General features: G+C 42.3%; 1 protein-coding gene across 1 annotated transcript; it reads right to left on the reverse strand.

The window, feature by feature from the left end:
- Positions 1-1,321: 1,321 nt before the first annotated feature.
- Positions 1,322-13,832, reverse strand: PPWD1 (peptidylprolyl isomerase domain and WD repeat containing 1). Its single transcript, XM_053448014.1, has 11 exons — positions 13,597-13,832; positions 13,071-13,173; positions 12,310-12,410; positions 12,095-12,215; positions 10,150-10,597; positions 6,780-6,970; positions 6,068-6,257; positions 3,860-4,041; positions 3,412-3,493; positions 2,557-2,739; positions 1,322-1,597 (listed from the first exon to the last, which is right to left on the reverse strand). Exons 1-11 carry the CDS (start codon positions 13,817-13,819, stop codon positions 1,454-1,456), a joined length of 1,968 nt encoding a protein of 655 aa, XP_053303989.1. The 5' UTR covers positions 13,820-13,832; the 3' UTR covers positions 1,322-1,453.
- Positions 13,833-14,007: the final 175 nt, after the last annotated feature.

The following is a 14,007-nucleotide window of genomic DNA, read 5'->3' on the forward strand; positions in this document are numbered from 1 at the left end:
CTTCGGCTTGTGTGCAGCTGCTCGGCCATGGAAACCCATTTCATAAAGCTGGTGACATACAGTGCCTGTGCTGATGTTGCTTCCAAAGGCAATGTGGAACTCTAGTGAGTGATGCTACAGAAGACAGGTGAATTTTACATGCTTCAGAATTCAGCAGCTCCGCTCTGAGTGTGCATGGTCTACTGCCTTCTTGGGTGAGCAGTGGTTACTCCTAGATGCTTCCACTTCAGAACAAATGTGGACCAGGTCAAAAATCTCATTAAGCTCTTTAGACCCATTCCACTACCTATGTTTGTCTATAGCAGGGGTGTCCAACCTGCAGCCCTCCAGCTGCTGCAGAACTACATCTCCCATAATGCTCAGCTTCAGCTAAGGGTCTGGCTGAGGAGTATGGGAGATGTAGTCCTGCAGCAACTGGAGGGCCACAGGTTTGACACCCCTGGTCTATAGAGACGGCTGACTACGTGCTTGATTTTATACACCTCTTAGCAATGGGTGTCCACATACATTGGTCGTATAGTGTATGTTCACATTGACCAAAGCAGTATACAATTTGGAGGGCTACAGTTTCAACTTGCTGGCTTTATGCATTAGTAGATAATAAAGTGTACCGCAGACAAGAATTTATTCCCCCTTCTCACCATCTCTGTGGTAAAGCATAGATATATGGGACTGACCACCTGCAATCATACAACTCCCAAATGCTGTCTCTCACCATAGGCCCAGTTCTTCCATTTTAAGCCAACGCGATGACTTGCTGCGCACTGAGTTACCCAAATCTTTCTTATTATAGAGATAAAGCAGCCAACCCCACCGAGCTTCTACTCCAAAGAAGGGCTTGATTATCCCTGTAAAATGGGGAGACCACCTCTCCAGCGGAGCCGTGTGTTATGCAGGAGCAGCTCAGCCCTTCTTGGAGAAGCACAAACTGCACCACGAAACAGAAATTGACGTCAGAAAAGAACCATTCGGCTCATCTAGTCTGCTGGTTCTTCTGATGTAAAGACTTGGTAATCAATCCTTGGTTTGTCACAGATTCAGAAGCCATATGCCTGTCCCATGCATGTTTAAATCCCATCACTGCATGAGCTCTACCACTTCTTATCTACCAGACTCTCAGTAAACTAAAACTTCCCTGACATCTAAGCTTCTGACCCTCTACGTTTGGATTATGGCCTCCTGTTTATGTTGATGTACAGACAGATGGCGATGCACAACGAACCCCCCCCTACTGAATGGCATTTTACTTTACGGCACTCAAAATCCAAATTTCAGCTATCTGAAAATGTCAACATGAATCAAAAGCTACATAAAAAACAAATCAGTTCCGTAGATTTTAATTATTGAGGAACATTTTCAATTTGCAAAATATTCTCCTCCATCCCAAGCATTTTATAAAAAGAAAAACAAAAAAGACTTATGTACATTCTCATTACGGTTTAAAAACATGGGCTTATTTGACAGTAATGCTGATTATGGTGATGTCTTCATACGGTTTGTCTGTTTTCGGGTTAACCTTGATGTTTGAAATTCTTTGGACAACTTCCATTCCTTTAGTAACTCGCCCAAATACAGTGTGTTTGTTGTCGAGCCAAGGCTGCGAGAGAGAGAGAAGCAGACGGTTACTTAATCCCAAGAGAGACAGCATACATCACGTCAGCACACCCAGACACTTGCCTCTCTGGGGAACACGCTTTAGCTTTCAGACGCAACGTTACCTCCTCCACCAAGCCAAGAACCAGAAACACATGTATGTTCTGGAGAGCAGATAACTCTTCGGAGTAAGTCGTCACTGTTTGAACACGGTATGACGGAGTATACACATATGTGAAGGCTGTTTCTAAGAAGGCTGCATTAGTACTAAGAAAGAGGCTGATGCCGAGGTCTTTCAAAGAGGTTAAACTAAACAAGATACATTTTGCAGGTCATGGACTTCATTCAGGTCAAATAAAGATACAGTAGCACTTAGCAACCCATATTTGTACTTTTATTACTCCAACAATCTGCCTTTGATAGCGACTGGAATGATTTGCCAACATTTAGATCATCTTATCGAACTCAGTGAAGTATTTTATCACAATGGGACTTTTTTACTGTAGATATTGAGATAGTGATATCAGTTTATGGTCAGGTGAGTTCACCTTTTTAAAAAAGGGACAGTTTAGTCACCGACAACCCAATGGAGTATCGTTGGCACTGAAATTGAGGATAAGACGCTTGTCACATCATTGTTCACAAGGTTAGTGCTGGGGCTGACTGGTGGTAAACACATCACGAGCAGGGAGATGCGCTCAGCTGAACAAATCTGCATCCACGCATGAGCAAAAGTAACACAACGGAAATGTAAAGGGGGAACTCAGCTCTCATATGCCTTTAAATAAGCAGCCCAAAGCCTCCCTTTTTCCTGAGCCAACCTCTGCCCCACAAATAATAAATTATACACATATGTACCTAAAGACATTTTCCCACAGAAATCCTAAATTCAGTTTACAATTATATATATATTATACATAATGATCAGCTGATTTAATAATAATTCAATTACTTTTTCCTTACCGTTGGTACGACGGTAACGAAGAACTGGGATCCATTGGTGTTGGAGCCAGCGTTGGCCATGCTCAAAGTGTAGGGCCGGTCATGCCGCAATGTGGCGTGGAACTCATCCTCAAATTCTCCACCCCATATACTCTCACCTCCCATTCCAGTGCCGGTTGGATCACCAGTTTGAATCATGAATCCCTAAGAGATAAAATAGGGAATTGGCATCAATATAAAGATAATCGCTTCTAACAGGACCGCACCGTGTATGTGTGTGGTAAGCACTCGCACCAATTTCAATTCTACCACCGAGTAACTGCTGCTTCAAGCCAACCAGTAGTGCTAAACGCATTATTATGAGTTCACCCGAATTTATACTTAATTTTATTTTTAAAAAGCTATTTATGCTCAATAATTAATTTCAAGATATCATGGATGAGTGTGACTCTCAAACATGGGTATGTTATAGATGTATAATACCGATTTATTATTGTTCTGCATGAACTGGTCATCTCACCAGCCAGTTATCTTACAAATCTACTGACTACAGCATACTTTGATTTACAAATGCTTTGTTATTTCAGTAGGAAGGTTGAAGCAGCCTCTGTTCTTCCACGATTGGTGATCACAGAATGTAATGACAAATTAGTGCAAATAGCGCAAGCCACAGACTAGCGTAGGGGAAAGCTGTAGTAAGATATTTTTTGACCTATGCAAATTACAAGGTGATATATTGCTTTAGTGTCAAGAATACAAACCATTTATGCACATATGGAACTCACTGGGTATTTTAATGATAAGGTGCCAGTGCTAAAATGGGAAGAAAGAATTGCACATAACAACCCAGAAATGATCTAAAGCGCATGTACCCACCTTAATGATTCTGTGAAAAACATGGCTGTTGTAGTAACCATTTCTGCTATGGACACAAAAGTTTTCCACCGTTTTGGGACACCTGCGTTAAAAATGCATTAGACATACTGTAAAATGGTTATCCAACGAAGAGAACAATACTTTCTGGAATTATCAGAGGATTATGTTATCACGGCTTGTGTATTTATGTATGCAGTTTTCCTGGCTTGATTTTCATCGAAGCTTTAATGTGTAATATCACTTAAGATTTGCTCTATCTCTGCTTTCATTATCTGAAAACAAAACCACTTCACATTAAGGGATTTATCTATGCAAACTCTATTTTACTTTAAAGTTTACAGTTTGCCTCTTTATGCCAATCATTTATTCAAACCAAGAATCATTTTCCCAAAATGCTTTAGTTCCCATAAACAAGCAGAATATCAAAGAAAACAGGCAGTTTACTTACTCCACGGGGAACAGCTTGACGTGAAGGTCTCCCATGCTGGTATGAATAATGGCGCTGTCAGAAACACGTTTTGGTCCATCTGCTTGAGTGGCAGCCATAACTTCTTCTTTTGAGGGTTTTTCATTGAATACGTCTCTGTCTGAGTCCGCACTTTTTGTGTCTTCTGGTTCCCTTTTGGTAAACTATAATTTAGAAGTTACAAGTCAAAAAAAAACAAAAAACAAAACAAAAAGAAAAGAAAAAAAAAATCAAAAAAGATGGTAGGATGTTTCTGATAACCAGGAGTGGTCTGGAAATTATGCGTCTAGACGGAGCTCATTACCCCTTATTCTGAAATGTGTTTTTAGAATACCCTTGAACCAAAAACAGATTCGAAGAAGTTTGAGAGGGGTGCAGGATCAGAACTCCAAAGGTCATGCCATACCACGAGGATATGCAGGGAGAAGAAGAAACTAGAACACCCATAATATTTCAGATAATCTAAAACAAGGATTCATTCCATTGACTCTCTACGAAGAAAGAAACATAAAACGAAAGAAAAAGATGCTTCCCCACATTATTTACAACAAGATTTGACCCGAGAAAATCTATATTCCTAAGTAGATGTTATTGACTGAAGACAAAAGGATTTAATGGAATCACGCTGATTCAGGGTGGACAACTTAAGGTCCATGTAGAGAAGCACCGTATCGCCTGCATTACTTGCATACAGTAGAGGAGGGCGCAAACCCATTGACACCCCGGAGGACCCTTATTTAGAATACAAAAAAGTTTTAGCAACTTATAAGGAAAAGCATTATTCAGTTCATAAAATAGTACGGAAAATACAGCAAATGTACGGCAAACGTACCTCCAATACCAGAATTAAAGCAATAGTTGTGCATAAAAATGACATCACAAAATATTCTAGACAATTACCCAGAAGCTGAACGTTTGCAACACTAATGAATGCTTTCAGACATTAGAAACAGAACATGTGGACAGATTAGCTGCTGGCGGCCTTTCCGTAACCGTAGTGTTTGTGAATCTGTAGAAGAGTTTCTGACTGTTCCCATCAGCGGCGGATGTGTGATGTTCCACTTAAAATGGCCATTTATCAAAAGTTTCCAAATCCAAATGAAAGGAAAATTGTTACAGGCACACCATGGTACGAAAAAAAACAAGCGCACAACTGTTGACTTCAATGGTAATTTGCTTTTCTATACATCTGGAAGAGGCCCTTTGTCACAGCTTTCCAGCTGGGAGAACATAATAAATCCTCTTGGCCACAGCAGAGAACATGGGGTAAAAAAGTCAAAGCAAGCACCAAATCATCCACATTTCAACTCAATTCGAAAAAGGCTCAGGGAATGTGTACGTTTCTTGGAAAAAATATGGGCACGCAAAGCAAAAACAATCGTTTTAAAGGGCAACTGTTGCCATCACAGCTTCTAACTAGGATAATTATTCTAATGACACTGCAATTTACAGCGTAATAGTTTTGATTAAAAAATATATATATAAAATGATAATGACAGGCAGATCCATTTTAAAGAGCTAGTAGACACTAAATAATTTATGGCTTATTTTGTAGAAGCCAAAATTATACTAAAAGGTGCCGCTGTAATTGTGGAAGGACTCCATGTACTTTTTAAAGGTTCATGAAGCTTTTCTTCCTTCTTTTGACAGCCAGATCAGTTGGAACAAGCAAGGTGTGAACAGCGGTCTTTGGCTGCCTCCGAGGTGCCGCTCCATTTTTACACCGGTACACTGACGTTAAATAGACTTAAAATCTCCACCGATCTGAAGTGAAAACAAGGGATCCATGGCTTCAGAGGTACGAGAGTCACCAGATACCCCGGCTTTCATTCAGAACGTGGCTATAGGGGATTGGAAGAACAGGGGGGGGGGGAACCAAAAAACTATTAATATATATAAGTTTCTGAAAATTCAAGCATATGTATATGGTTCCTACAAGATCAAGAAGCATTTACTACCAAACTCTGGATTCCTTATGAACTGGAAACTTCACCTGCTTTTACCAAGATCACCCTGGCAATGATTCATTACATCGGTACTCTTATGCTTTGGTGGTGATCCAGCATTCATTCTTTAGTAGTGAATTCATATTGCACGAGACAAGCAGATCACCTTAGGTGTAAACCCGACACACTGTATTTTGGGCTATTAATTGTAAGAAATAAGATTTGTTGCGTAGGCTGGACTAACCACGTAAAAGCGATTCTTTTTGAAGGCTGTGCATACAATGGTGGGGTCAGCCTGGGCGCTCTGGAGGACAGGATTATCCGAGGCTTTCATCTCTACCGTGGTGGCAGCGCGATGCTTCCTAGCCACTCCTTGGAAAAGAGCGAGCTGCATCGCCCTGATGTTCTCCTGCTTACCCAGAATACGCACACATCTGCAAGAAAAAAACAGCGTCCATCACAAAAAAGAGTTTTCCATATCGAATAATTCAGTATAACTACAGTAGCACCGCGACAAGTCGCCTCATAATCTCCAACTAATACTCACAAACTCTTTCACTAATCCTAATATCTGACCTCTGGCAATCGTTTCTGTTTGTCCTTGTAAAGAACACATGGATCTTTAGCTAATGTTAACGTTTTTCTTTTGTTCCAAAGGGGTTTTGACTGCCGCCAGGAGAAATACGTTTTAACATGATTGTTGCCATAAACCAAAAACAGATCCTCCCTTCTGCTTTGAAGCTGGCACAGAAAGGCTGCATGATAAAAAGTGCGTTGCTCATACAATCCAATGTGTAATGTTTTTGGTTTCCCAGCAAAATTAACCCCGTGCACTCTGGAAATCGACAGCGCACAACCTGTACAGTCAATGCAGTTAAGCGCTGTGTAAATTGTGGGCACTATTAACAAAACATAATAATAATAATAATAATAATAATAATAATAACGACACTCACCTGTTGGTTTCAACATTGATAACCTTGATTCCGAGCATTGTCCCATACAATACGAAGTGTCCAGTCTCATCAAAAATGATATTCATGAGTTTTATTGCATCTACTTTCTCCAGCTCCCGTTCCACCGCCATGCGTCGTCCAAACTCCATGTCCGGAAGCTGTTGCCTCATCTGCTGGAGTTCTGTGAACATCTGGGCGAGCAATTAAGATCGTGAATTACTTGTCTAAAACACCACATTTTGGCAATATCAAATATGTAAACATAATACATGCAACTACAATAACTTAACAGGGATTTGGTTACTTGTTTATGGTAGAATAGGTATTTACACACATACATATATCTCGTCACAGTGGGAATTGCACCATGATGGGACCTTCGCTGTATGCCATGCCAGGTGTGAGCGAGAATTTACACCATGGCTCTGCAGGAGATGTAACAGTGTGTTGTTGGGAGGGAGGAGAGGGTCTACTGGACGGTGTTGTGTGCGCGTGTGTAGGGTTAAATAAAAACAAAGAAAAGAAAGAACATGTGATACTACTAAAAGAAAAAGAAGTGATTTAAAGACAGATACATATGCCTGTGTACATTTAAAGGGGAAGTACTGTGGAAAAATATCATGAACATAAAATACAGCTCTGTATACAGTAATGTAGGTTAGCATTGACGAACAACAATTTAATCTCCTTTTGCTCCAATAAACTTGTGAAGACCTCGAGGCTGCCATTGTTGTTAGTCATGTGATAATTCGGTTACTTCTGAGGCAATTCTCTATGGGAATGGTTATGAAGTCTATTCCTCTATAGAATGTTATAAGTAGGGCTGCAACTAACGATTATTTTAATAATCGATTAATCGGCCGATTATTTTTTCGATTAATCGATTAATCGGATAAAAAAAACAATACGCAAATTTTTCGTTTATTTAAAAGAATTTTGCATTGTGCCCCCACCCCTTTGCACTGTGCCCCCACCCTCACTCTGCCCTGCATCCCCACCCCCACTCTGCCCTGCACCCAGTCTCACAGCCTGCCCTGCACCCAGTCTCACAGCCTGCCCTGCACCCAGTCTCACAGCCTGCCCTGCATCCCCACTCTGCCCTGCACCCAGTCTCACACCCTGCCCTGCACCCAGTCTCACACCCTGCCCTGCCCTGCACCCAGTCTCACAGCCTGCCCTGCACCCAGTCTCACAGCCTGCCCTGCACCCAGTCTCACAGCCTGCCCTGCACCCAGTCTCACAGCCTGCCCTGCATCCCCACTCTGCTCTGCACCCAGTCTCACACCCTGCCCTGCCCCCCCACCCCCACTCTACTCTGCACCCAGTCTCACACCCTGCCCTGCATCCCAACCCCCACTCTGCTCTGCACCCAGTCTGCCACCCTGCCCTCCCACCCCCACTCTGACCTGCATCCAGTCTCCTGGCCCCACTCTGCCCTGCACTCACATCCTGCCCTGCATCCCCTGCCCCCCCACCCCCTGTGCCGCGGACCCCCCACCCCCTGTGCCGCGGACCCCCCACCCCCTGTGCCGCGGACCCCCCACTGTGCAGCGCACCCCCCCCCACTGTGCAGCGCACCCCCCCCCCACTGTGCAGCGCACCCCCCCACTCACTGTGCAGCGCACCCCCCCACTCACTCTGCCGCGCACCCCCCCACTCACTCTGCCGCACGCACGCACGCACGCACGCACACACACACACACACACACACACACACGCACGCACGCACACACACACACACACACACACACACACACACTCTGCCGCGCACCCAGTCTCGCACATAAACATTCGCACAGACAATAGACATAAAGAGTACTTACCTCCGCTACGAACTTGTTCCACTTCCAACTTGATAGTAGACGCGCGTCACATCCGTCGTCACGTAGCTTGAAGAAGGCGGAGACTGCAGAGCGTGGAGCAGAAGCGGGGAACGCTGGCGGAGGTAAGTAAAAGGAGCCTAGTGCTCCAACGACGAATCGATCACTCGATTAATCGATAACGGAAATCGTTATCGATGATTTCCGTTATCGATTATTATCGATTTTATCGATTCGTTGTTTCAGCTCTAGTTATAAGAACGTCACGCTAAGCCATATTATTGTTTACTACAAGGCAGTATGATAAGGAGTCGCGGTGTTTGTCGTAGATTGGGCTAAGCTAACAGAGTGAGAACGCATACAAATTTCCAATATGTAACTGCCTGGTAACATGATGCCAAAACTAAAAGAAAATCGCACTTTTAAAAGAAATAACGGAAGTTACCCTTTAGTAAATACACACACACGTGTAGAGGCATAGGGGTCTAGTCACTAAAAGGAGAGTTTGTTTCAGCTCCTTCTCCTCGCTATGCATTACGAGGACCCCGGAGAGCTTCTGCTGGGGGAAGAGCTTGGTTGGGCCTGAATAATGTATAGTTAAACATTCAAGATTTATTCACCCTTTGACTTATGCATCATGCAGGGCCAGCTCAGCCTTTTGCAGGAGAAACTTGCCAACGTTGACCCTTTTTAATGAATAGTAAACAAGAGAGTTGAAACCAGTTGAAGTTGACAACTCTCCGTTTAGTGAATATACCCTATATAGAGTCTGATGAATAAGCTGGAGCAGATTCACTAACAAGCTGCATTAAAGCAGGCACACTGCTCCTACAGTGAATGCGGAAAGGAACAGCGTGTGGGATTACTTAACAGTAAGCAAGATTATAAAACATTCCAAGAAGGGGATTCCATCTGCTTGGAATCAGAGGGCAAATTGGCTCAGTCTATACATTCAGAGAGACCACAAAGTCTCAACGTAACATCTTTCAAAAGGCCTTCAACACCTAAAACATGAAAAGGCAGCTGCTCGCTGCTGACCTTCCGTGCCAATGATAATGTTCAAGGCGAAAACCTACTGGCAGCCTCTTGTTCAAAAGGTTAAGATCAGACACTGGAGACAATTCCTGCGCGTGATTTAAAATGTTACAAAATGATTTCAAACTCTTTCCAATTTACAGAAAGACACGTTGACACAATATGTTGTTCAGAAGGTCAAACCGCAAGCAGCAAGCAAACTGCACTGCAAAACGTTCTGCTCCCGCGATGGGGAGACAAATTGCTCAGTAAACGCAGGGTCAGCCGCACAGCGTCAGGTTATCAAGGAGTTTCTGGACATGCTACAAATTAATTTAAAACGAACGGAATGGTCTATGAAAACGAATATGAAAAGGATGGTACGTCTGTCAGAAGAGTAGAGAGCTTCAAACAAAGCTCTAGAGAATATAAGCGTGTAAAACAACATACAATCCTTACTCCATCATTAACTAAATACAAATAATCTCTTAATAAATGAAAAGGGATAGCAATAAAAGGGTCCGGCTGTTACTTACGCTCAAAGACTCGTCGAACACCCGCATGAGTTTTCCAGTCAAAAAACGGAATATTCGAACTTTCCGGTCAGATCCGACGGTGGCCATTTTTTGGCCATCTGGGGAAAAACTTATACTGGTAGAATACGCCTTACATTTGGCAAACTCATACAAATCCGTGTCGGTCTTGAACTCCCAATTGACATTGTTGGGAAATTTGTATCCCTTCGGAGGGCCAGTCCAGTATTCTATCATCCCGCTTTTATCAGACGACACAACGACTTTATACACGGGATTGAGTCGGACTGCGGTTAGCGGAGAGGAGTGCAGCTTGGAGAATACATGCATCGGCTTGTTGTCCCCACGGCCGTCGTATACAAAGATCTTTCCGGTACTCTTTTCTGAGCAAGCCACCGCCGAGATCGCATCTCCAGGGCAATAAATCCACTCAGACTGCCCAGGGTGAAAGCTTCAAAAAAGGAAGAAAAAATTATCACGGAGGGGAAAGAAAAGAAAAAACAATACATTAGCGTTTGTTATGTAATAAGAAAGTAATTTCATATATTTCCTTCACATAAAAAAAGTTTAGTGATTCCTTAATTTAACAAACACAGGCCTGGTTGATCCTCAACTAAGGAGGTGTTGAGAAACTGCACTTCTGATCGTAACGCTACTTAAAAACTTGTACTTGTAAATCAATCCCTAAACCCCAGCGTGTCTAAAGGTACTTGTGTCTTATTTCTTGTGCTGTACTGCGGTTTACGTTGGCGCGTTAGAGGAGTCATGCGGAGGAGAATGGTGTTAAGAAGGTACATAGCTGGGGGAAAGGGTTAAAACCTGGCTGCTGTTCTGTTTTCACATTGGTGCTCCATAAATTAGAATAGAAACATTCTACAAAGGTTTAAACTCCAGCGTTTCTATAATGTTAAGAAAAGAGTTATTGTACTTTGCCTACTATATCTTTTGTAAAATAACATGTCTGTGCCTTAAATAACCAATATAATACACATCTGCTCCCAATTAGAAAATAAAATGATTTATTCATGAGATATTTAAAAAAAAATCTGGTAGCAAGTTGGAAAAGTGGTCTTGTCACCATAGCAACCAGCAAAATATTCCTGACTCACTTTTCACATAACAATTATTGAGTTTAAGTAAGTTATGTAGGATGAAGTGTTATACAAGGCCAACTTCGCCATTCATGTGACAGAAGGGGGCTTTTGTTGGCCCCATATAATCCACAGTTAATGCAATAATATATTTTTAACTCACTATAAAAAGTTACCTACAACCCAATTAGTGAATAAATCCTATATATTACAGAGCGACCCACGTGGTACACATTACTTTTTTGCGATGACAAGGTACCCACAAGAATATGGCTTTTAGACACATCACGTTAACAAGTAGATAACATGCACACACGGCTGAACAGAGACTGCTAAATGTTGACCTGGGAGGGTATGCTTATCCAGCACAAACACTGTATGTCCAAATTTATTTAAAGGATGCCTGAAGTGGACAGTATAATGTCCCATACAGCGTCACCAAATAATAAATTATCTTTGGAAGAAGCAGCAGCTCCAGAGATGCAGCCCCCCTCACCCTCCAGAGTCAGGCAGATCCTGCCACTAATTAGCATAGACAGAAATACAGTCCCATTGAAATAAATGGAAGCTCTTTCCACGCATGCAGACAGTGGGCCTTGTTAGACCGGCAGCCAAACGCATTTCCCGCACACCAAACATCTGGAGGGTGGGGAAAGAGGCAAACCTCTACGCATTTGCAAGGGGGTTCACTATATACATTTAAAGGGGTCACTCAGCTATCATACGCATTACAATGTGCATAAAGGCTGCAGTGTACTGGTCTGTAAGTAAAAACAGAGAGTTGGTCAACAGAAATTAAGCAAGCAGTGAAACTTGACCTTATTCTTTTTGAACTAACATACAGCACTAGTACCTACCCAAGTTTCAACATATTGATCATGTCGAAGTTCACCACATCAAATACTTTCATTGCTTGGTCTTCTCCAACAGAACAGAGAAGAGCTCCTTCAACACTGGCTGCGATACTCTCAATCACTCCTGCAACAATAGACAGGTAACAAGTTTCTTAGTATTTATGGCTCATTTTGAATACGGTGGCAAGGGTAAAATAAATAAATAAAATCACAGGTACCTAAATGGCTCCGAAAATGCTTTACAAATTCGATCCCTTCTTCTACTTTCTTCCAGAACTTCACATGCCCATCGTGACTGGCAGTTATAATAAAGTCTGTCCTGAAAGCATAAAAAAAAAAAAAACTTATCAATACACAAAAAGAAAGAAAAATCATAGATAAAGAGTCTGACCTAGTCAGGTGTTCTCAATTCCATAATAAATAGAAAAATAACAATAAACAAGATTATGCTACATATGATACAGAACAGCCTGTAAATTATTATTACTCTATTAATGCAATATGCAACATTACATATACAAACATTTCATAACGGTGTACCATTTTAAAAAGACACCACGTGTATATACAAAGCAACCCTTTGTTGTGATGTCAACAGTGCAATAACTAGTAATTTTGTGTTCAGGTGTATTTTACTCCTGAGTGTCCCTTTAAAAATAGCATAAAATAATTTAAAAAAAAAAAGAAGATTAAAGAGAATTAAGTTCCCTCTTCCCATGTTTTTAGTCCTGTATGTATATTATTTTAACAAACGATAAGTGAATTGATCTACGACAAAAATAACGGGTTTATTATAAACGGTACTAATCACGATTTGTAATCTTTAAAATACAATCAACCAAATGCACAGTTCTATGTAGTCTTTAACTCAAAAACCAGGAGTTAAAAAAATGACATAACGATGCAGGATCAACTGGCAGCGGGGGTTATTCATCAAAACAAGGGAGAAAGGCAAACCGGGGAGGAAACTTTTACTTACTTGGTACATACAATGTGTGTGATCACATCTCTGTGCATGTAACTGCGCTCATACATCGAGGCACTGGGAAGGTTGTCCAAGTAAACTTTTTCAAACTCAAGAACTTGGGTGGAAGAGAGGAAAATTAATCAGATCCTTAGTGTTATTTAGGACAACAATATCAGAGCAGCTCATTTTACAAAGTAAACCACGTGTAAAAGCTATACAATAAACGGATCATCATTATAGGGTGTTGTAGACTTACCGGTGGTCAGTCTACAACACCCTCTGTCTAATAATTTCCTTATTATGACAGCACTAATAATGAATAAAATGTTGAGTCTTGTGCTAGAACTACAGCTATATTCCCGCAGTTACCGAGGCTGCGCATCACATGGCACCAATATCATTATATAACCTTTCACAGACGATCGGTTTCGTCATTGAATTTGCCTGACAGAAAGACGACTAAACAAAAGAACAACTAACTACACAGTAAAAAGATAACAAAGTGACAACAAAGCCGAGCGGCGGATCCGATAATAACCTTTCCTCTTCTTGCTCTGGGAAGCCTCGGTGGGCATCGGTCCCACCCAGCGTTCTTCCGTCTCTTCCTCCTCATGCTGCTGCTGCTGCTGCTGCTGCTGCTGCTGCTGCTGCTGCTGCTCATCTCGCCTCGGTACCCTTTCCTCCTCGTTACTGGAACTACTAGAACTGCTGCTACTGCTGCTGTTGCTCCGGTGTCTAGACTTTCTCTTCCTCTCCGCCATGCTTGCCCGCGTCACTGGTATGCGACGCGCTTCCCAGCGCAGTGTAGTGATGTCACCAGTCTCGCCAGCCAATGAGTGGCCGGCGCGCCCGTTTTGGCTCTGTGTGACCTACGCGGTTAGTTATGACAGGCGAAGTATGATATCCCTGGAGCGATAGCGGACGGCTCTCGTAGTGCCAGACCCCGGGG

Source organism: Spea bombifrons, chromosome 1, assembly GCF_027358695.1.
Source record: "Spea bombifrons isolate aSpeBom1 chromosome 1, aSpeBom1.2.pri, whole genome shotgun sequence".
Classification (NCBI taxonomy): Eukaryota; Metazoa; Chordata; class Amphibia; order Anura; family Pelobatidae; genus Spea; species Spea bombifrons.